Source organism: Aedes albopictus, chromosome 2 (genome assembly GCF_035046485.1).
Source record: "Aedes albopictus strain Foshan chromosome 2, AalbF5, whole genome shotgun sequence".
Taxonomy (NCBI): domain Eukaryota; kingdom Metazoa; phylum Arthropoda; class Insecta; order Diptera; family Culicidae; genus Aedes; species Aedes albopictus.
In genome coordinates this window covers 321,489,201-321,512,707 of record NC_085137.1, presented here as the reverse complement: position 1 = coordinate 321,512,707, position 23,507 = coordinate 321,489,201, and the positions used below count along the sequence as shown (strand labels likewise).

Below are 23,507 nucleotides of genomic sequence, written 5' to 3'. Positions count from 1 at the left end.
GGAATGCCTGTAGGGATTAACGAAGGAGTCTTTAGAAATACTCCTGGAGGAATCTCTAGAGGCATTTCTGAAGGAATTCCTGGATGAATTTTTAGGGGAATCCCTGCAGCAATCCCCAGAGGAGTAATTCCTGGAGAAATCTCTAAAGAAGTTCGTGGAAGAATCCTTTGAGAAATTCCTGGAGGAATCCCAGAAAGAATTCCTGAAGAAATTGCAGATGGAATCCTTAGAGAAATCCTGAAGGAATTCAAAGAAGAGTTCGCGGAGGAACTCCTTGAGGAATCCCTGTAGCAGTTCCTGAAGGAATCCTTGCAGGAGTTCCTGAATCCCGGAAGCTTTCCCATGATGAATTCCTTAGGAAACCCCAGGAAAGCTTACTCTACAAATTCCTGGAAGAATTTCTGTAGGAAATAAAAATATGAGGAATCCAGATTAAGTTTCCCGTAAGGGTTTCTGGAAGATATTGCAACTGAAATACTTCAATTTATTCCAGATTAAATTATTGGAGCAATCTCTTGTGGAATTCTTGAAGGAATATATGAAGAAATCTCTGAAAGAATACTTGCAGAAATACCTAAAAAAAATACATTCCTTTGGGAATCTCTGGAGAAATTCCTGGAGGAATCCTCAAAAAAGCACTGGAACAATCACTGGAGGAACCTCTAAAAATATCCCAGCAGAAATTCCCGGAGGAATGTCTGGTGAAACCCATTGAGCAGTGGTGCTCATCACTTTTCGTCACTTTTTTATTAACAAAAATGCTTGCTGGCCCGGCAAACGTCGTACTGCCCGTCTACTGCGTTTTCTAACATTCAGTTCCCTATAAAAGTGTCACTCGAAACAGAATCTCAGTTTTTCGCACGAACGCGTCGGAGCTCTGTACGAATGCAACAGTATAAGAATTAAGTATATCCGTTGGACCGTTTGTGAACCTATCCGTGACATACAAACACCATTCCACTTTTATTTATATAGGGTATCGCGCCACTTGGGCGGTGGCTTCTATATTCGTCTGTTTTCCACTATCTTAGTCAATTTTGAACCAATTGACTTGAAATGTTGTACACGGGTAGATACTATACCTATCTCACCACATTCCAAAAGTTGTGTCAATTGGTTCAAATTTGACTGAGTTATAGTGGAATACAGACGAATATAGAAGACACCGCCCAAGTGGCGCGATTCCCTAGATTAGTAAAAAAGGAATTCTAACAAATCTAATGTATGACGAATCGCCCTACATTACAAACGCAATTTTACGAAGATTGTGGGCGGTTCAATTTTTGAGAATTCTTGTCTTTCTTAGAACGGTTCAGTTTTTATTATATATTTTATTATATATCTAGATATATCCAAATCAAATCAGAAATCAAATTCATATAATTAAGAAGTTCCTAAAATAATTCTCAATCCTGATATTAACAGATTATTTTTTTCTGTTCAAAATTTGAAACTTTATTAGAATTGATTGTGTTCTAAAGGCGCTGTCCATAAACTACGTAGACTTTTTTTCGGCCATCTCAGAGCCCCCCTTCCCCCTCGTAGACTTTTCCTCATACAAAATTTTCGAAATTTGTATGGAGCGTAGACTTTGGCCAGACCCCCCCGTCCCCCCTAAGAGTCTACGTAGTTTATGAACAGGCCCAAACACATTTTTAAAGTTCACAAAATAGTTGTTCGATTTTTCGATAATCCGGTGGTCAAATGAAAACATTGGTAAATGGTTATTCAGTTTACAAAGCAACAGTTTTCATAATTATTCAGTATTCACCCATCTTTCAATTTACTATGGAAACATTTCCATAAATGATTATTTTTTTTGCGAAGGAATTTATTGTGACTATTACGGCAAGTTGCGTTCTAACGTAACATGACTACAACAAGACATACAAACAAGATTGGAATGGATGGTATAAAATAAAAACGTTTGATGAATCAACATGAACATGGTACTCAACCTTCCTCCCTCTCTAAAATTTCCCAATAATTTAGGATGGCTCTCTAAAACATCTGCCGTTGATTACACGAACATAAAGTCAATATGGTTTTTCATGTTATGCTTCATGTATACATCCTACATGAGAGGAAGAACTAATGGTCGACCGTATAGTAGACGACGTTGAAACTAGAGCTGAGATGGGGTTTGTTGTAAAAAAAAGCATATTGTGCCTTGTATTGTATAACAAAGCTAAGCATTCATAAAATAATTTTGTTTTCGACATTTTTTAATAATCATCAATAGCAGGGTTACAACAAAAGAAAAAAGTTACGGAAAGATTGGCTACAACACACAGCTACCTACACATTCTGCAGTGTAATATTGTTTTTCGCGAGTTATGTGCTAGTCATTATTTTAAATGTTCTTACCCATTGTTTGCCACATCCAGTGCTCCTTTCGTCACTCCATACGTCACTTGGTGGTGTAAACAAAGCACTACTGTCACAATATAAATAGCTGCTAACATAGTTCCTCGCTCGGAACGCCAACCAGAACCGCTCTGCGTTCCACTTTTGCCAGGTTCTGTGCCGCGCACGCACCGGAGAAAAATTCTTCTTCGCTTGCACACACCAGAACTATACAAAGATGGTATTTCTTTTTATGACTCTTTTGTTGCGATAAAACACACAACGCGACTTCCCACCGGAGCTGCCTTTTTCCGCTTTCTTCTAACTGCTTTTCTAATTTTTTATTACCCCCCAACATACACCATTATCGAGGCAGCCGAGCATAAGCATGGTTCGGTTGTTGATGCTGCTGCTTCTGGCTTCGATACATTTACACAAGCACACATACACTGCCGGAATGGAACACCACACTCCTGGTTCGATATGGATTTTGAAGTAGAGAGGCAGACCGCTGCCTACGCCTTTGCTCCTGACCTGCCACGCCGCGCGCACAGTTCCGTGTGTCGTCGGTGTCGCCGAGTTGCCGCTCCTAAAAGCGAAAATCCGTTCAAAACAGGAAGCATGAGCACTAGCATGCAATGTGTAGGGTTCATTATGATATGACCGATTGCCACTGGCGGCATTATGGGGCCCTTATGCTCCAGTTGAAGATTGATTATATGTGCTTATAATCGGTTAAACGGTTCGAATTTGATTTAGCGAGAAAGATAAGCAATGTCTTCTCGACAAATTGAGGACAACACTTGACAAAATAATGAAACATCTTAAGAAACCAATGAACGCAAAGCAACTTGTATGTACGATTCCCAATTATTTTCAATATCATTTCTAATGAATGTATTTTGGATATCTGGAACTTAAGCAAGCTTAAGGATAGGTAAAACATTAGTAGAATGAAGAAAATGTTATTGTTGACGAGTAAAACAGCGTGGAATAGAACCTATATGCGGATTTTTTTTAAGTAATCTGTGATTAACGGGCCCATAGATGACACCGTAATCTTGCAGTCAGGACTACCACGCCAAAGGTGGCTTGTTTATGTTTGATTTCAGGTTGGTTCAGGAACCTTTCGTGTTAGAAATTTCTTTTATTTCCTTGGCCACACAGCATTTTTGAGCGTACCACACAAAATGAGTTCACAGTTAATAACTGTGGATTGTGAAAATCCTCATGTTTTAACCAAATCTGCCCAATCATTTCAATAGATCTTATCTGTAAAAGATCTCCTAGTTTTTCAATTGACTAGGATGGTTCAAGAAAATGTTTTTACTTAGCGCTTATACAATTTGTAATTAGATTTTATACATTTTTCCAACATTTTGGTTTTAATTTGAGCCTTCGCAGTTTATATTGGAATTACTTAAGGTAAATGAAATCTTACATTCAACCGACTGTAACAGTTCCCCAAGTGTCTTGGAGGGTTAGTTTAGCGCTGTTTTTTTTCTGGACACTACCGAAAATCTTTTTTTTTATCTACATAAACAAGATTTTCAACCCGGGACTAATTCATCTTAGAGATATTTGAGAAAACTACCAAATAAGTTAAAATCAATTTCTTTTTACACGTAGAATTTACTAGTTGTAAGAATTCTGTTGTGTTATTTGGGTTTAGAAGAACAACATACAGTAGAGATGGCATGTTCTATTCTTACCTATGCTTGTTTAAATTACCCAAGCAACACACATGGTTACAAAACACCATGTAAGGGTTGCGCAATAAGTTACAGTGATTTCTGTGCAACACTAACATGCGCTGCCGCCGCGACTGTTTTGTAACCATGTGTGTTGCTTGAATTGTTGAACAAAATTCATCATGCAGTTTTATAGAGATACATACGGTACCTACTCATTTTGCAAAAAAAAAAAAATGCCAATATTTGAATTGCTGCTAATGTTGTCCACATAAGTTGTTTTGAAGTGATAAATTTAAACCGCGGATTACGGTATCAGGGTTCAATCACACTGTTCCGCTATTCTAATCCGCAAGTCCTTCAATAAGCAATCTCCACTGCAATCCCATTTGATGCATAAGGACCCAGCCACCGAGTGAGATAAGAAAACAGATTTGTTTTCAGTAGCGGTCGGGTAACGGCTGCCGCCAATGACTGCTATTGCTCGGGTTCCGCGTGCCACCACCCTCGCAGTGTCGCCGGCACCGATACACAACACTCCTCGGAAGAGCTGACAGGCCCCGTCCCGTCGTGTGGCATTACACACAACATCACACCAACACCGAGCCACGCGCCACCCAGTTGCATGTTTTGATGATTTGTATATGTTTTTATGCTTTTTATGCAATACACACCCACCAATACTGGGACAGCCAGTGGGTCGTTCCTCTTTTTCGCAGGCAAAGCTGAATGAAAATTTTTCGATTCGATTTTTCACTCGATTGAAATCACCTTTTCCGCGCGAAATTCACACTCCCGACATGTAACTACATCCTTTTCGCGTACTTAGCACTCGAAGCGAACCGTTTCAGCGCCAAAATGTAGGATTTTCATTCGAAAATGAATGCTTTTGTGTAGGCTTTTGTTTATCGGATCGACGGACTTCGACGGAGCAGTGTACTCAACGAGATTTGACAATCGACTCACTGGACTGACTGGATAGGAGGATTCAGTGAATGGACTAGCAAGCTTTGTGTATATTGTAGTTGATTGAGAGAAGATGGTTGTGTGAATGGGAATGTAGAATGAGAGATAACATGCACTGAGTCAAAACATCATCATCCAAACGTATTTTTTGTCATTCGCTTTGCTTTAATAAACCATCCTTCCACTTACGTATGACAAAAATAAGCGTAAGCGTCACCACTACAATATCAGAAGAAAAACATTCCATATGCTGATGAATATACTGCGGCTTTTGAATGCTTCTTCAGTCGATAAACAGATTACGCTGTTGGAACTGTCTATCATCTCGTAAACAGATGAACTGTACTTTGGAGACGCCCCATTCTGACTGTTATCCGCTTTTCAGATGATTGGGATTCGACTTCGGTATAGTTCGTCCTCCAGTTTTTGAATGATTCGCAATTCGTGTTGGTGTCGATCAAGCTGTTGGCTGCGAGCTCTGTGTTGGCTGTTGGCTGTGACTCTGAAACACCGCCATTTGTATTTTTACACGATTTAGTGCGTATGGTTGAAGAAATTTATGGGATTAAGTTGAAGTTATTCTATATAAAGGTATAAATAATTTAATTTAAACGAGATGTTGTTTTATAATTGAAAAAAGTCTTCATTTATTTCAGACATTGTTGAAGCTTTTGTGATCGGAGAGTATAATGAGAATGACGGTTTTCTCTAGTCGGCAAAATGTTGATTATCGGCACGGTCTGTCGATTTATTCAAGCCAACGGTACCCGGAGCGCCATGCCGCTTTATTTCATAAAACAACGAATTGCAACCGTTCTTCCGGATAAGTCGCATCCAGCCCTACATTTTTGTAGAGATGTTTTAGAAGGCTACGTTTAAAGTAGTGATTTGCTCATTTAATAAATGCAATTAATTTAAAAAACAAAGTTAAATTATTTCATTTCCTAGAGAAATTCACAATGAAATGATTTTTCATATAGTATTCGTCTGTTACTCTTAATACATCTGAATTTATCCCCTTTGAATATCGTATTAAATTTTTCAAATAAATATATAACAAATCATTCGTTTTTTGTTAAATCAGTCATTCGATTTCAGGAAGACGATCATTCGGATGCTTGTCATCCGACTTCGGAAGCGTTCGGATGACAGTCATCCGCAAATCGATTGATGTTCGTCAAGGGGCGGGAGCGTATTGCTTTTCAGTCGTTAATGGGTGGACGTGTTGGTTCAGTGTGGTGCTGTTGCCGCAGTATATTCCAATATACTGTGGAATCAAGAAGTTGCGTTTAGTAAATCACCGCTGTTGGTAAAGTAAAATAGTTGTGTGTTTAATAAAAATAAAAACTCTTTTTTTTCAAATTTTCAATCGGCTGCTACTCAAGATTTTATATAAAAATAAGCGGTTTCCACTATGATCAATAAAAATATGTAGTTATAATTCATGTAAGGGTTGTTGTTAAACTGGATGTTCATACTTGAACCTGTTTTAGCACCGGAAGTAAGTGTTCCCGGGTACCATGTTTTAGCACCTTGCTGCGAATCTGACATTTTATAATATTTTTGAACACTTCAAAAACTTGAAATGGTAGACCAACTCAATTACGCATTGATGACATTATTTTTTAGTACACTCAATTCTGTTTGATGCGTCCGCACGAAAAAGTTCGCGTAGCTTCGAAAAATCGTGCAAAAAAATACAAAGGATTTTTTATACGCGATTTGCCCTCCGCAAATGATTAAAATCGCGTAACTTCGAGAAAATCGCGTAGAAAAAGTCGTGCAAAATAAAATTGTATAAAAAAAGATCATGTGTAAACAGAATTGAGTGTAGGGTAAAAAATATAATTTGGACATGTATGTAATTTGGACAGGCACGGCGTTATATGTCTTGTTCCGGAGAGCTTATAAAAGTAGATACTTCTCAATATCGATTATTGGATCAAGTAGACCCTATTCTGATGCCTTACGGTGAAAATACGCTTAACAATTAAGAATTTACTTCTAAATTATCGAAAATGTAAATTATTTCACTAAAACCCCTCAAATGCACAGGTATGCAAGACGACATACTAGCCTGGTACACGGTTTATATGGGAAAATACAAAAAATGGAAAAACTCAAGTTCCTGTATACTTTTTGAGTTCCACTTTGGTCCTATATCAACTGTGCAAAATTTCAGATCGATCGGAAAAACTATATTTTAGCGCCCGCCATTCTTAGTTTTTCATACGATTTACTATGGGGAAATTTTACTCCTGCAAAGAAAAATCGCTAGGAGTCACCCCAAGATCCCTAAAAATAAGTCGACGAATGATTTCTGTGGAAAACTTCACTAGGAATCAGACCTCCGAAGACAGTAAATCGATGCGACGTTCTTGGAAAAAGTTATTAGGCCACACCCGATCGATAAAATAACGAGATTTTATTATTTATTGTTATTCCTTACATGTTAAACTGCGTTTGCATGCCATTCGGTTTTCAGTCAATAACTTTTTTCACATACCTCAGATCGCTTTGCGATCTTCGGAGGGTTGGTTCCTCGTAAAATTTCCAACAGAAATCATCCATCGATTTATTTTTAGGGGTTAAGGGGCAACCTGTGGCGATTTTTCTTTGAAAAAGTGATTTTCCCCATACTAAATCGTATGAAAACTTAAAATGGCTGGCGCTAAAATATAGTTTCTCCGATCGATCTGAAATTTTGCACAGTTGATATGGGACCAAAATGGGACTCAAAAAGTGTACAGGAGTAGAATGTCCTCTTGTGTCCCACGCTAACGACATACACTTCGCAGTCACATACAATATTCGCCTCAAAATCGTTGAATTAATAATTGTAAGAAATTTAAAAGCCTTATTGCAATGAAAAATGTTCAATAAAGAAGCATTAGGCAGCCAATCTCTTAACATTCATCTAGAACACTTAAAATAGATGGTGTCCAAAATACATTACAAGTTTTCTACTGTAAATATATTTTGGTCATCTGTCGAACTACATGGGGATGCTGTGCGATTGCATACTTGGAGGCGTATTCTGTGGGTTCGGCGATATTTTCTCTATTTTAACTAAAACTGTAATAGTTATCAAAATAGATGCCTGTTAAGCGGAGAAATTTGATTATTCGTAAGAAAATATTTGATAATTTATGCTACTTCCATGATTTAACAATATTCATGGGTAAACATTGAGATAGTTGCCCTGTCCAAATTATATATACCTGAGGGTGTCCAAAACATATATTCGGTGTCCAAAAAGCAATTCTAACAGGCGATTGGAAAATGTGATTTTCTCAGCTTAAAGTGCTTTCGTTAAGGTTTTTGTCACCAGGAACGCAAAGTACAGTCATATTATAAGTGTATTAGTAACTTTGCGAAATAATCAATTACTTTCTAAGGAAGCTAGGGGATGATTTTTCCAACGTTGTCTTCAGCCTGTCCAAAATACATGAATTACCCTATGAGTTGCATCTGAAACTTGGTTCCAGTAAGACTTGGTGCACACTATTTCCTAAGACTCAATTACCTAATCATAATTATTGTAGACATGAATGTAGACACAATTTCACATGTATAAATAAATGGAACATTGTAAAGAATATAAGGTGACGATGGGTATTATCGGCAGATTTGTTCTCTTCGTAATGAGGAGTTTTTGTCGGTCAAATTTCCTGTAACTTAATCAGCTTGATTGGGTGAGATTTGAGGCCAACTCTGAGTTCAACAGCTTTCATAAAACCCCCCATGACGAAGAGAACGAAACTGCCGAAAATACACAATTACCTCCGCGTAATAAACAGTTTTTTCCCTCCCAAAACGTTGCACCAACGATGTCAACGTGTTATTCAAGTAGGGTAGAATCATCAGTTCTCGCCAGTCGGGTGTTTTGGCCATAGTGCGTTATTCAGCCTGTTGCGATCTAAATCAGCATAAATTTATTTTTTATCAATAGATCCTGATGTAATATGATGATTACAGCTGTGAAACCCATAGATTTTGATTAAAAAAATGCAAGAAAAAAAAAATCCTTCAAAAATTAGCTCCCATGTGTCTATTTTGGCCAGGGTGTTTCTTATTTGGTCACCCCCATAAGAAATACACATGATTGGCCAAAATAGAAACCAAAGTAAGGAATATTGCTAGAACTACTGCAGTGCTTCTATTTTGGCCACTGCCACTTTTAATAAAGAAATCATGCATAAGCATGACATCTGCATTTTTCCTGCAAAATATAGATTGAAATCTTTCATTTGACACATTGGTAGTTTTCATAGGATTATTGGTTGTTTAAAACAATATTTCCCTTAGATTGACCAAAACCGTAATGAAAGTATTAGATCTTTGTTGTCGAGTTGTTTGTTTGAGCTTAGTACTGTTTTATTTGTTCCGAGACCGTGCGTCTCCATTTTCACAAAATGCATTTTTTTCATGCTTAGCGCAGTCAACGATAGTTCCTCAGGATTCATTTTTCAAACAATCGATTTTAACATTTGGATATTTCTTAGTTGAACACTCGCACTAGAGACGTATACGTGTAAGAGAAAAATAATACCTATATTGAAGACGATTATTGAGGTTTTGTCCGGCCAGTGTGTGTCTACTAGACAGAGGTTTCGGTGGATTTCTCCTAGCTATCGTCAGACACGAATCGCAATTCCTAACGCACTATAGCAATTATATCATCTAATTCTCGACATTCACTGGCCACCAGAAATGATCCCGCATGAGTCGTTTCATAGCGCCTCAGCCGATGGGACCTTGGTATACCGCTGTCAACCCTCTTTGATGTAGCTTTTTCCGGCAGGACAATCTATTTCCCTCTTTAAAGATGATTGGCCCTAGCGTTCGCAAGAACTTATCCTGGATTTCGCAATGCTTCCAATTTCTTATGTAGCCATGTTTCAAACTCGGTAGCTCGACAACTATTCCTTCAGCATAGGATACCTCTTCCACTGCCTACTGGATATCCTTCCAAGAAATGTTCATGAGACAACCCATGTAACACACAAGAGCTACGGCAGCGCCGGTTTTGTTCAGCAGAAGCCACTGTGACGTAATTCAAACAAATAAATACTTACTTGCTAGAAGTTACTAACAGTGACTTCTGCGCAACCAAAACTTGCGATGTCGTGATTTTTTATGTGACTAGTGTGTTTTTTGGGAACTGTCTATGTTATACAAGTTGGGCAAAAGGTTCGTACACGTGGGTTTTCACAACGATCGCGATCTTGTAACCGAAGATAAAATCATTGATCTCGGATTCAGCCTTTACGACAAAATTCCTTCACAAAAGAAATACCGAAACTCCCTCACCCAAGCCATTGACGCCTTTGGGGATACTTTATACGGACTTGAAGCACATGAAATGATCTTTGGAACTGCCGCCGCATTATATTGGACCGGGACGGCCCCTAGCCCCTCCGGGGATGTGTCGAGGTACAACTCGGTGTTGTCTTCCTGGCTAAAATATCCCAACTTGATGATATACCGCAGAGCTCTCTCTGTGAGCTAAACTTGTGGTCCTCCTCGGACCTCCTATAGAACATATCCGACTTCGCTAAGTTTCACAAATCACGGTTTACATTGTAATGCTCTGAGAAGTTACTACACACTAAGAGCAGCTCGGTACTTTCCCCATCTTTTTACTGAGTTCTCAACAGCAGATTTAACTCGGTACGCTCGGTTATCCCTTATACTGAATACTCTGTAAATGAGTTAACGAGTTCTGCAAATGAACTGTCAAAAATTACAGATGTACGGTAAATATCGGTATTGATGAACGGTAAATATTGATTACCGAGTTTACCGAGTTAAATCTGCTGTTGAGAACTCAGTAAAAAGATGAAAAAAATACAGAACTCAGCGAAAAATTTACTGAGTTAGAAAATCAGAATCTTAGTGTGTAGTCTTAAAAACTTTCAACCTCTTACTGGGACTGAGGAGTTCTGAACTCATGTACTGCTCTTAATTTCTCGTTCTCCATTTGGAGTCTATCCGTCGAAAACTAATATCCAATAAACGTAACTGTCTCTTGAGAACAAACGCTTATTTACCGGTCAGGCTAAGGTTAATGTTGAATAGTAGGCAGAAAAGTACATCACCTTGTCGTAGTCCCCGTCGAGATTCGAATGAACTGGATAGTTCACCCGAAATCCTTACGCTGTTCAGCACACCGTTTTTTTTCCTCCCCTGTTGGGGAAATTTAAACCACTGCGTCCAATAGGCTGAACTTTTGTGGCATGTCCCGTTTTGATATTCGCATCTAGCCAGCTAATTACCATGTGTCAAGTTATCAGCTACTGCCACGACACGTCGTCTCCCAGTCAGGTGCAATGGAATTGATAAACTCCAAGACCTTCACAGGTTTTGCAGACCAGATCTCACTGGGTTGCCAGCAACCACTATTTAGAAATCTTTGCCTGCGCGTGTATAAAGCACCACAACTGCAAAGCAGATGTTCCGAGGTTTCACGTTCCGTATTACAGAAACGACAGATATCACTCTGAATATGGCCAATATTTTTCAAGTGATACCTGCTCGGGCAGTGCCCAGTTACTAGGCCAGTGTATGTACATAGAGCTCTCTTGTTGAGCTCTAAGAGCTTTTTGGTTTTATAAGCATTTGGTGTTATAAATCGTTTTGACTTATTGCAATTTTTGACATCCATCCAATTGGATATCACCCTCTGCTCAGCCCAGCGTTTCAGATCCATTTTAATTGTACAGTTTGATATACCGCAGAATGGTTCTGGGCCAGCAAACTGTAAATTGGAACCACTTTTATCAAGCTCGTCTGCCATTTCATTCCCTTCAATGCCACAGTGACCTGGAACCCAGTAAAGTTTAACCTTCCGTAACTCGCGCGGTTGACTACCTGGGTCAGCACCACACTGGTGCTGAGTACAAAAAGCGAGATTTTTTCAACGTGTTGTACAAAATACAACAGCGCGATCGCTCGAGGGTTAACTGAATTCCCTTGGCACAGCCTGCGCAGTGAAAGAATGCATTCCCAGACAAGCTTTGAAGTACATTTGTAAGCGCACAATGCTTTTAGTGCAGCTTGACTATCTGAGAAAATACAAATATTTGCATATCTGTATTTTCTCTCAAGGCAGATATTCGCGCATTTCAAAATAGCAAGAATTTCTGCTTGAAACACGGTAGGATAGTGTTCCATCGCCACTGAAATTTGTATTCCTATTCCAGGGCCGTAGATTCCTGCTCCCGTTTTTATTCCAACTTTTGAGCCATCTGTATAGAATTTGATTGACCCTTGACGAACAGTGGGACCTCCGACTTCCCAATCTGCACGAGTTGTTTCGTTTCGTTCAAGTCTCAGCAATTCCTTTTCTGCTTCTAATTGCACGTACTCGTGCATAGGTAGCAGATTGAGAATCGCAAATAAAGCTTTTGATGGTGTGCTTCGCATCGCTCCTGTAACAGCAATGGACGCAAGACGTTGAATTTTCGCAAGCTTTGATTGCGTGGTGACCTCTTTTGTTTTTGGCCACCAGACAAACGAAGCATACGTCACTTTTGGGCGGATTATGGCAGTATAAATCCACACTATCATTTTTGGTTTCAAGCCCCACTTCCTGCCAATAGTTTTGGAGCATAACCAGAACGCACTTGTTGCCTTACCGATCACGGACTCAATTTGAGCATTCCAGTTCAGTTTAGCATCCAGTATCAAACCTAAGTATTTGACTCGATCACTAGGATGAATTTGTATCCCTCCAAGCCGAAAAGCTTTTAGATTGATCTTCCTTCTCCTAGTGAAAGGGACAATTACGACTTTTGACGGGTTGATGCTAAGGCCCTCCTTAATACACTATGAATGTGTATAGTTTAGAGCCCTTTGCATTCTTTCCGAAACAGTTTCGTCATACTTTCCTCTCACTATTATGACTATATCATCTGCAAAGCCCACAACTTCGAAACCATTTTCCTTCAAGCTTCTTAGAAGATCATCTACAACCAAGGACCACATTAGTGGTGAGAGGACTCCACCTTGAGGGCAACCTTTCGTTGCCCTTACTGTTATAGAAGAACTTCCCAGCTCAGAGGTGATTTCTCTTTTTGCAAGCACAGTATAAATCCACATTGGTCATTGGTACATTGGTCGAAGTTTTTGTTCTCCATTGCACGCTTCATAGATGAATAGGAGGCATTATCAAATGCTCCTTCTATGTCTAAAAAGACGCATAGAGCTATTTCTTTTGCTGAAAACGTTGTTTCCACCTTTGTTACTAGCGAATGAAGTGCCGTAACCGTTGACTCATCAGATTGATAAGCAAACTGGAAGTCAGATAGGGGATGGTCTTTTATGTAAAAAGAATTGATAAAATCCTTCAAAACCTTTTCCATAGTCTTCAACAAAACTGAAGAAAGACTAATTGGCCTGTATGCTTTGGGATGCGTCTTGTCTCGCTTCCCCTTTTTTTGGTATAAAGATATTTTTTACAAGTCTCCATTTTGATGGAACGTAATTCAATCTTAAACTAGCCTTGAACATCTCAATTAGTGGTGGAACCAACACCGCTTCTCCATTTTGAATCAGTGCTGGAAATATTCCATCAACTCCTGCAGATTTAAAAGGCTGAAATGATCTTATTGCACTTTCCACTCTGGCCTTCGTGAAGATTTCATCAGCTAAATTTGAGGCGGTGTTTATTGTACTAGTTGACTCCGATGAGTTTATACACCTTCCAGAGATATAGTATCATTGGAATCCAATCCGAACCTGGAAAATGGGTTTCCATAATTAAATCCAAAGTTTAACAAGGAGTTTTGGTAAAAGCTCCATCGTCGCGCTTCAGGTTTACCAATTCATTTGAATGATCTTTTGCAAGCGTTTTCTGTAGTCTTGCAACTACAGGAGTGCTGTTTATGTTTTCACATGTCAGCATCCAAGATTTTCTTTTCGATTTTCGTATTTCGTTGTTGTAATCAGTCAGGGCTTTCCTGTACTGAGTATCTCCCATTTGTTTCGCTCTATTGAACATTTTACGAGAAAATTTTCTAAGGCGATCCAGTTTTAAGTTCCACCATGGCACGTCTCTAGTAAAAGACGATTGTATGGTGGGACAACTTCTGTTAAAGGAATTGATGATACTTTCATTTACCCTTTGAGAAAATGATTCTAACTTTTGGGTTGAATCAATAGTTTCTGCCATTGTAAATGAATGCGTATTCAACAATTCTACATATTGATCCCAGTTTGACCTCCTTGGATTTCTAAATGCGGTTCTAGAATAATCTCCACCACTCCAATTGAAGATTATGTGTTTATGATCAGATAGAGAAATCTCATCTGACACGTGCCAGTTTGTGATCTTGTCAAAGATTGCAGCATTGCACAGTGTTAGATCCAAGACCACTTGTCTGATTACATTTGAGAAAGTAGGTTTATCACCATTATTGCAAATGTCTATATTGTTCGAAGACAGATACTCTAATAGTGACTCACCTCGACTGTTAATATCCGTACTACCCCAAACCGTGTGATGTTCATTGGCGTCACAGCCAATGATAAACGATTTGTTGTTTTCTTTACAGAATTGGACAAATGATGCGATCTCAGGAGGAGGTGCCCGAGGAACACCACCAGGAAAGTAAGCTGAAGCCACAGCGATCTCAGTTTTACCCCTAGTGGTTGGTACCTCTACCATGATCGCAACAATGTCCTTTCTGATAAACTCTGTAATAGGATAGCATTTTAACGTTTTGCGCACTAGGACAGCGGTTCTGGATGAATCTTGTTGCTGATCATAAAATAGTTTACTATTTTGTGTCAGAACTCCAAGAATCTTTCGTTTATTGGACCATGGCTCATGAATAAGCGCCACTTCCAGTCCTTCTTTTTTAAACCTTCGACTCAACACAGCAGAAGCACATTTTGCGTGATGAAGGTTTACCCGTACGAACTTAATTCCTGTATTAAAAAAAATCATTTACCCACTTTTATTAAGCCTCGGAATTGAGACATAAGAAAAGTAGCCGATTATCCCGGAGACAAATAAGGTCCACTGCGTCATTGCTCCGTTTAACGGTTTAACATAGTAAGGGCAACATACTGTGGATGGTGCCCTGGTACTCCACAGGCTCCGTTCACGGTTAAGTTTTTATAAGACCCCCCTAACCATTAATTCCTAGGCATGGTACGCTTAACACCATGAATTAGGGGTCGCTTGTTTGGTGGACTTTTACCACCGGATTAGGCAATCCGTAGTGATATTCTTAGCCAGTTGAGGGAACTGCTACCGCCACTACACGGCTATCTAGGGGGCCGTTTATAAACCACGTAGACTTTTTGGGGGGAGGGGGGGGGGTGTGGCCAAAGTCTACGCTCCATACAAGTTTCAAAATTATTGTATGGACAAAAGTCTACGTGGGGGGGGGGGGGGGGGGTTCTGAGGTGGTCAAATTTTGGTCTACGTGGTTCATGAACAGCCCCTAGGCTGATCGGGAATAGAAATTAATATTGATGATCAACTTCTTTAGAGCTCGAACAGCCGGCAAGCACACCGTTTATCGTTGCTCTTATAAGCCTGGTAAGCTTCCCGGGAAAGTTGTTCTCGTCCATGATTTTCCATAGCTCTGTGCGGTCGATACTCTCGAACGCTGTTTTGAAGTCCATGAACAGTTGGTGCGTTGCGACCTGGTATTCACGGCGTTTCTGGAGGATTTCGTACGGTGAAGATCTGGTCCGTTGTCGACCGGCCGTCGATGAAACCGGCTTGGTAACTTCCCACGAACTCATTTACTTTAAGTGAAAGACGACGGAAGATGAAGTGCTATCTGTAGGCGGCATTAAAAATGGTGATCGCTCGAAAGTTCTGACATAATAACTTTTCGCCTTTCTTGTGGATGGGACAGATTATCCCTTCCTTCCACTCCTCCGATAGCTGTTTGGTTTCCCATATCTTCCCATATCTGATAAAACATTTTTTTTTAATTTTCTCTACAATCTCATCATATATATGTGTTTATTTCAACTGGTATGTAAAACTACATTGCTCTGGATGTGAGGAACAGAACATGTTAATGTTTCTCTCGATCTCTTAGAGCACCTTCGAAAAATGTTGCCGCAGACTTCCCTTATTCTCATTTATTCCATTTATTGTTCTAATGTGATGGCCGCTTTTTTAAGAATCGTGGTGCACTTGTTAAAGCTTCGCGGTTGTCCAAAGTGCACCGCAGTGTACGATCTGAAAATCCCTGCTTAATGTGTTCAATGTTTATGCCAAGGTCACACGGGAAGGCTGTTCCGAATTAAATGTGATCTTCATTTGATAAATCGAGGCTGGTCAGATACTATCTGATGAGGATTTTAGGATAATTGATTCCCATATGCCTGCTGATCTACCGAAAATTACGAATTAACGACTTTGGAGCGGGCGGAGCGCAACTCCAACGTCGTGTGCGTAATGCATAACTAGCGCGCACGACATTGGAGCTGGGGGCGCATGTTGTTCACCTGGAAATCCTAGAAAATACTAATACTCAAATGTAGAAGCGCTTATGAAATAACTAAGGCTGAGAAGTAGGCTCATCCCTAGTGGGATGTATTGCCAGGAACATGAATGGGACAGTTCAAAGGTTATTTTTTTGACTGGAACTTTTTGGCATTATGTGGCAAACCGTGATCTATTCGGTGATAAGGAGAACGTAACCTATGACTCAACTCTGTCATTGCGGCTAAACAACGGCTCATTATCTGCAGTATGCATTTTTTGTTTCGATAAACATAAAATCTAAAAATCAAATACTTTTATGATACCACTTCAATCTACAGGGGTTACGACCCCCGCGTCTGGCACATCTTCACGAAGCACATTATCATGTTTTAGGAAGATGCTAGGACAGGCATGTGACCTTGTTCAACTCCACTGATGTTCTTGCTATAGTCGCCGATTCTAAACTGGTTTCCTCCGGTTGCGTCTAGTTAGATCATCTACCTATTTCCAAAATTCCAACCGTAGAGTGATTAGCAATGTAGTAGAAAAAAATCGACTTCTTAAGATGCTTGTCAAAAAGGTCAGATTATCGCCAGTATCAAATGAGTGTCGGTCGGTGTTCAAATGATTTCCTTATTGCCAAGTTGACTGGGGGAGAACAAAGGATTACAGTGATGCTCTGGGGGTCTTTCTCAACCTTGTGGTGGTAGATGCGACAACGGAGCAAAACTTTTATAAAGGTGTGAGACCAAGTTGGAAATGTTGTCGGCTTCTCTGGGCAAAGAGTGGCATTGTACTTTTCGAAAATTATCAATAATTAAAAAACGGGAAATCCAGTGAAGAATACTGCCAAATATACAATGTGGACATTCTCGTAAAAACGTAATTAAAGAAAGGCAGGCTCAGCTTCAAAAGAAGTGTAATACGAAGTAAGAAAAAGCATAGCAGAAGAGAATGCTGAGATTTTTTATATATATATTTTTTTGTCACTTTACCATTTGAACCTGAATGAATTGGTGTACATATTGAAAACTCACACCTGGAAAGATGATAGTGTGAAAAATAACCTAATATAAAAAAAATATTCTTAAGTGAAGATATAACGAAGCCACACCAAGAACACAATGAAGAACCAAATGACGGTTTGCACTGAACATTTGATCAACTGGTTATCAGCTTGTGGTTACCAATCGATCAACCACTCTTCAGCGCGAATCATTATTTGGTTGTTCAGATTTGTGCTTATGGAAATTCGAGGTCTGTCTTAACCATATCTTCACCTACCCAGTAGAGTATGTTAGTAAGAGTATGTATAGTAAGTAGTGTGAAAAAGGATTCAAACTACCATGCGATTTGGGCATGCATACAATGTTATTACTCGTCCTATCTTGACGAAACTATGAATAAAATCAGCAGAAATGTGATGATATGCAAATATGCATTTATCGAAAACTATCAGATGGCCATCGGAGTTAGGTATTTGGTGGTATTTTCTCATTTTGCGTTCGAATTGACATGTAAATGGAGTGTGTTCAGTGTTGCTGGTCGTAAAGAAGACAAAAGAACCATGTCATCCGCAATTAATATTACATATCATGTAAATCGATCGACTTCGAGTGAATCATGCAAATATTTTGGATGCATTGATTGTTTTATGAAATTGAGTAGAAAAATGTGATTTTCGTTTGATTGACAGAATCGTGATTTATTTTATGACAGAAAGAGAATACGAAACAGAAATAATCAACACCACTGCTCTCTATGCAAACGGCGAGAGAAAATTTCTGTCATGACACATCTGTCCAGAGAAAAGGCAAGACATTTCTGTCTAGTGTAGACGTGGGGTAAGATGTATGCCTCCCATGCACATTAAATAATTTCCAGGAAACTTCTCTATGGAACTTTGTGTCAGAAAACCCAGTAGGCCGGCAGTACGACGTTTGCCGGGACCAAGGCCGAAACAACTAGGAGTCTATCTATCTATATATATTAGGCCTGTCCAGCTTTTCAAAAATGTTTTCTGATTCTCAAGTCCACCCCCATATTTTGATTGGCATCCTAAAAGAAGTAACTGGTCAAAATTTCAGCCAAATCCATTGAAATTAAGAGATGCATCAAATCAATTTTGTGTTTTTCGATTATTTTTGAACTTCAAAAAATCATAACTACTCTAAAACTTATCAAAACTTAATTCTTTCAGCAGAAATTGAAAGCTATACTTGTTTGCTACAACTTCTCCGAACAACGTTTGCCAATAAAATTGAAGGAAACATGTGTAATTATCACATTTGTAATCAGAAAAACCTTAAAATGTTGATTTTTAATAGATTTCGTTCTGGAACACCCTAATATACGTAATAAGTTGGATTTTTCAAAACGGCATCATATTCTCCAATGTTTTTTGGTTATTTGCTTCTTTGACACCAATGCTGTAGGAGTTGAGCAAAAATTACTAAAATTCGTGAATGCCAAATGTGGCCTAAAAACTAGCTTTTCGGGTGCAATCTCGCTTTGGCGCGCAAAAAGTGGCATCGCGTCAGCACTGATATGATAGCCAACATCTGTCATAACGCTTGTTTGTTATCACCCGTGGTAGGGGGTAGCCAAGGCAAACTACAAGGAAGCAAAGCTCCTACGTTCAGTACAATTTCGCGCCACAGCGTGATTGCCTCCAAAAGGCTAGTTTTTGGGACGTCTTTGGCTTTCCCGAATTTTAATAATTTTTGCTCAATTCCTATAGCATTGATGTCAAAGAAGCAAATAACCATAAAACATGAGAGAATATGACGCCGTTTTAAACTATCCAACTTATTACGAATATTAGGGTGTTCCACAACAAAATCTATTAAAAAATCAACTTTTTAAGGTTTTTTTTGATCACAAATATGATAATTACACATGTTTCCTTCAATTTTCAATCACGTTGTTCGGAGAAGTTGTAGCAAACAAGTATAGCTTTCAATTTCTGCCAAAATAATTAAGTTTTGACATGTTTTAGTGTAGTTATGTTTTTTTGAAGTTCAAAAATAGTCGAAAAACACAAAATTAATTTGATGCACCTCTTAATTTTAATGGATTTGGCTGAAATTTTGACCAGTTACTTCTTTTAGGATGCCAATCAAAATATGGGGGTGGACTTGAGAATCAGAGAACATTTTTGAAAAGTTGGACAGGCCTAATATATATTAGGGTGCCAATGGAATGTATGGGAAAAATTTGACCATCGAATTTCAAAAACGGGTAGTGCTCAAAAGTTTCGTCTCCTCAAAAAAAGTCCCCATGCAAAATTTCAGCTCAATCGGACTTCGCTAAGGGGTGACCCAAAGCGGTCAAAGTTTGGCTGTTTTGAAACAGGAAAAATATCCCAAGGTAGGGGTACATGAAAATTTCGAAATCGAAATTTTTTTTTTTATGCCAAATGCCTTAAAAGTGCATGAAACGTCGAGATCTGGTGTAATCTCAAAAATTTTTTTTTGGAAAAAAATGACTTTTTGGACGTGATTAATGAAATAGAACGAGCGAGAGGAGAGATAATAATTAGAGAATATCTCATTATTGATAAGTCAACGAAAGATTTGTAGGAAATCATGGCTTGAAGCTATACGAAAAAGATTACCTGGTTGAATTTTCTGGAAGTACTTTTTGATCTTAATTTCCAAAAAAAAAAACAACCCTAACGGAAAATACAATACAAATACTATTATCGTTTTTTTATTTAATTTTCTACAAAAAGGACCATGCTTTTGCAAAATAAGTGAAGCACCCAAAAAAAAAGATTCAAAATTTAAAAAAGAAAATAAAAGATTTTATGAATAATTGGGGATATGCCCGGGAGGGACAGGAGAAGCAGAAAATCGCAATGGTTGTTACGCCCTTTCCACATGTTGGTCTAGAAATATCTTAACAAAGTGTTACATGCTAATAAAGGATCATGGTTTTAAACTATACAAAAATATGACTGGTAAGTTTTCTGGAAATATTTTTTTGTTCTTAATTTCCATCTCAAAGAACCACCCTAAATAAAAATAAATGAGCCACCCCAATGAAATATTATATATATTCAACATTGAAAATGACTTACAGTTATATGAGATTTTTTAATACTATTATCTTTTTTTTAATTTTTCTACAAAAAGGACCACCCTAATGCAAAATAAGTGAACCACCCTAACGATATATTATATATATAATATGCTAGCAGTTGCCAACGATGATATAAGACATGTTCCAGTATTATTGCTATAAATATTTAAGCAACTAAATTCAAATCCTCCATTTCAAATTCATTTCACTCCCCCAACTCAAAAATTTTCTAAGTCCAAAAAGTCAATTTGTTTCCAAAAAAAATTTTTGAGATAACACCAGATCTCGACGTTTCATGCACTTTTAAGGCATTTGGCATTAAAAAAAATTTCGATTTCGAAATTTTCATGTACCCCTACCTTGGGATATTTTTCCTGTTTCAAAACAGCCAAACTTTGACCGCTTTGGGCCACCCCTTAGCGAAGTCCGATTGAGCTGAAATTTTGCATGGGGACTTTTTTTGAGGAGACGAAACTTTTGAGCACTACCCGTTTTTGAAATTCGAAAATTCGATTTTCATTGGCACCCTAATATAAATATATAAATCAACCTGAAGTCCGTTTGAGACAACTACTCACGAACGGATAAACCGATCAGCATGACTCTGGCACGGCGCGATCCGTATTCATGGTTGCTGTTTTGTTGAGCATTGCAAGGATTTCGCGACGATCGTGCAAATGTTCAATCTACGAAAGAACAATGTTCACACATCCTACAACAAAGAAAACAGCGCGTAAACAAGCCGATTAGTTGAAACCCCACCCCAAAATGCGACGCACTGTTAAATTACTTTAGCGGCGACTGCAACCAATGTAGGGCCCATGTAGGGGAAAGAGGGGCATAACGCCCCGGCTAAGCATATGTGGTCATAAACCTCAATAATGATGCTTATTTTAAGATCGTATTCTGCCTTGGAGAGCAGTTTACTCCCTTTCCTATGAGTCTTCAACTTTTGGCCCGTGTGCCTACAAAATTTCCCATTCACATTCACAATTCAAAAAAGTGTTACTTTTTAGGTGCCGGGGGGGGGGGGGCGTTATGCTCGCAGTTCCCCTAAGTCCAAAATGCCAAGGTGGGGTAAAATGGCCCAACTCATAAAATCATTCCTGAATGAGACTTGATCATTACTATAGGTGAATGGTGTCAAGATATGTTTGCATCGAACATTCTTCTAGAAGCTAGGCCACCAAACCCAAGAAAAATCTTTTGATTTCCCAATGAAAATTGGCAACTTCCGGTTTTCTGATGATTTTATTACCAGCCAAGTGTTTCCAACGAGATTGAGGCACACATGGAGATGCATGGTTGTTTATGTCTACGCTTTCTATGTTAGGGGTCATTCAAATATTACGATCATCGTTTTGTGGGGAGGGGGGTAACACTCCATTTATTGAGTATAAGAAAAAAAGCGGGACAGAGGGGGGAAAAGGAGTCGGAAATGCCCGAAAACTGGTGGACGTAATTTTTGAATGTTTTCATGAAGTGGCATCTTACCCCATGGCAGATGATCGTTTTGCACTACTGCCGTTTTACGAATCAGTTTTTAAAATCGCTAAAAAACAATGAAAATGCAATAGTTCAGTGAATAGTTTTGCTGAAGTATCGAGCAAATATTGTCTAGTTGCTGGTACTACTTTGAATGCCTAACAAATGAGGCTAGTTATCATTGAAAACGATGAAAGTTTGAAAAATGGCATCTTACCCCACTTGACCCTATGCTGGAACCGGAGCCAACATTTTGTGGTGGGACAATTTTGTTTGCCTGTGCGTCGTATTAGGCGCAAGATCGTCAATATAAGTGGAAAAGTAGAAAATCAGCTTAAACAGTAAGAATATTGTACTGAAATTTGCATAAGCTGGGAAATAACTCATCACGATTGCAATGAAACCAATCACGCAGAAAAAAAAAATTATAAAAACAACCAATTTTCAGTTTACTATGGCGATAAACTGATTTATAGTTTAAACTGACCTGTTCCTTTGTTTAACCCTCTAATACCCTACCCCGCCTTCAGACGGGGTATAGTTAGAGCATTTTTGTAATTTTTGTTTCGTGGGCAATCAAAATTTTTAAATTTTGGGCTGATGTTTAGGACTGTTCTGTACATCTCAAAATAGTTTTTGGTGTCTTTTAAAGCGTATTTACATTTTTTTAAATCATTGAAGAATTGATGTTTTAGTCACCTTTCAGAAATCATTGAATACACAGCGTAACAAAAAATAACTTTTGGTCTGTCTCAAGAGCAAATCTATGTGTCTCTGATAGATTTTGGGCCGCTGAATTCGAAACCGGGCTCAGATTTGCTCCAGCACGTCACATTTTTGAACTATACCTCAATTTATAGGGCGAAATATGCGATTTTGGGCTTTTTTGACCGCAAGCCAATAAGCATGGAAATATTTTTTTAACCGATCAAAGGATAAATTGGTCAAATAACATCTAAATTAACGACACATGCAAAATATTTCGTTTTACCAAACCGAATTTGATAGTTTTAAGCGATTTATGTTAGGTACGATATTTCCCATACAAGTCACCCTCCAAAAGTTGCATGCAAGTTTACATACTGACATAAAATGCTTAAATCTATCAAATTTGATTTGGTAAAACGAAATATTTTGCATGAGTCGTTAATTTAGATGTTAATTGACCAATTTATCCTTTGATTGATTAAAAAAATATTTCCATGCTTAACCCTTCAGCGCGCGCGCTATTGTAAAAAGTACAACACTACCAAAAAACCTCGCTTTTCGTATACAGCGCGAGCGCGGTGCAGTTTCGGTTGCTTGATGGCGCGCGTGCTGGAAGGTTAATGGCATGCAGTCAAAAAAGCCCAACATCGCATATTTTTTTTTTTTTTTGTCGGGGCCCGTGGCGCAGTGGTCCACACGTTCGCTTCATATGCGGATGGTCATGGGTTCGAACCCAGCCCCGGCACTTGCAATTTTTCGTCAGTTGCTCT

The 23,507-nt window shown here is 38.7% G+C and overlaps 1 protein-coding gene across 6 annotated transcripts in view; it reads right to left on the bottom strand.

Annotated features, from left to right (window-relative positions):
- The window catches only part of LOC109403057 (tyrosine-protein kinase transmembrane receptor Ror), a 278,655-nt gene that overhangs the window by 8,803 nt on the left and 246,345 nt on the right, over positions 1-23,507 (bottom strand). Inside the window, exons 1-2 of one of the 6 annotated variants that reach the window (XM_029879982.2) lie at positions 4,712-4,992; positions 2,368-2,935 (exon numbers count right to left, since the gene is read on the bottom strand). The exons of 1 other annotated variant lie outside the window; for it this stretch is intronic. In XM_029879982.2, the coding sequence (XP_029735842.2) occupies positions 2,368-2,465 (98 nt within the window). In that variant the 5' untranslated portion in view covers positions 2,466-2,935; positions 4,712-4,992. Of the gene's footprint in view, positions 1-2,367; positions 2,936-4,711; positions 4,993-23,507 lie in introns of those variants that run through there. 4 more of the 6 variants (XM_029879985.2, XM_029879983.2, XM_029879984.2 and 1 more) reach the window with 4 other exon arrangements.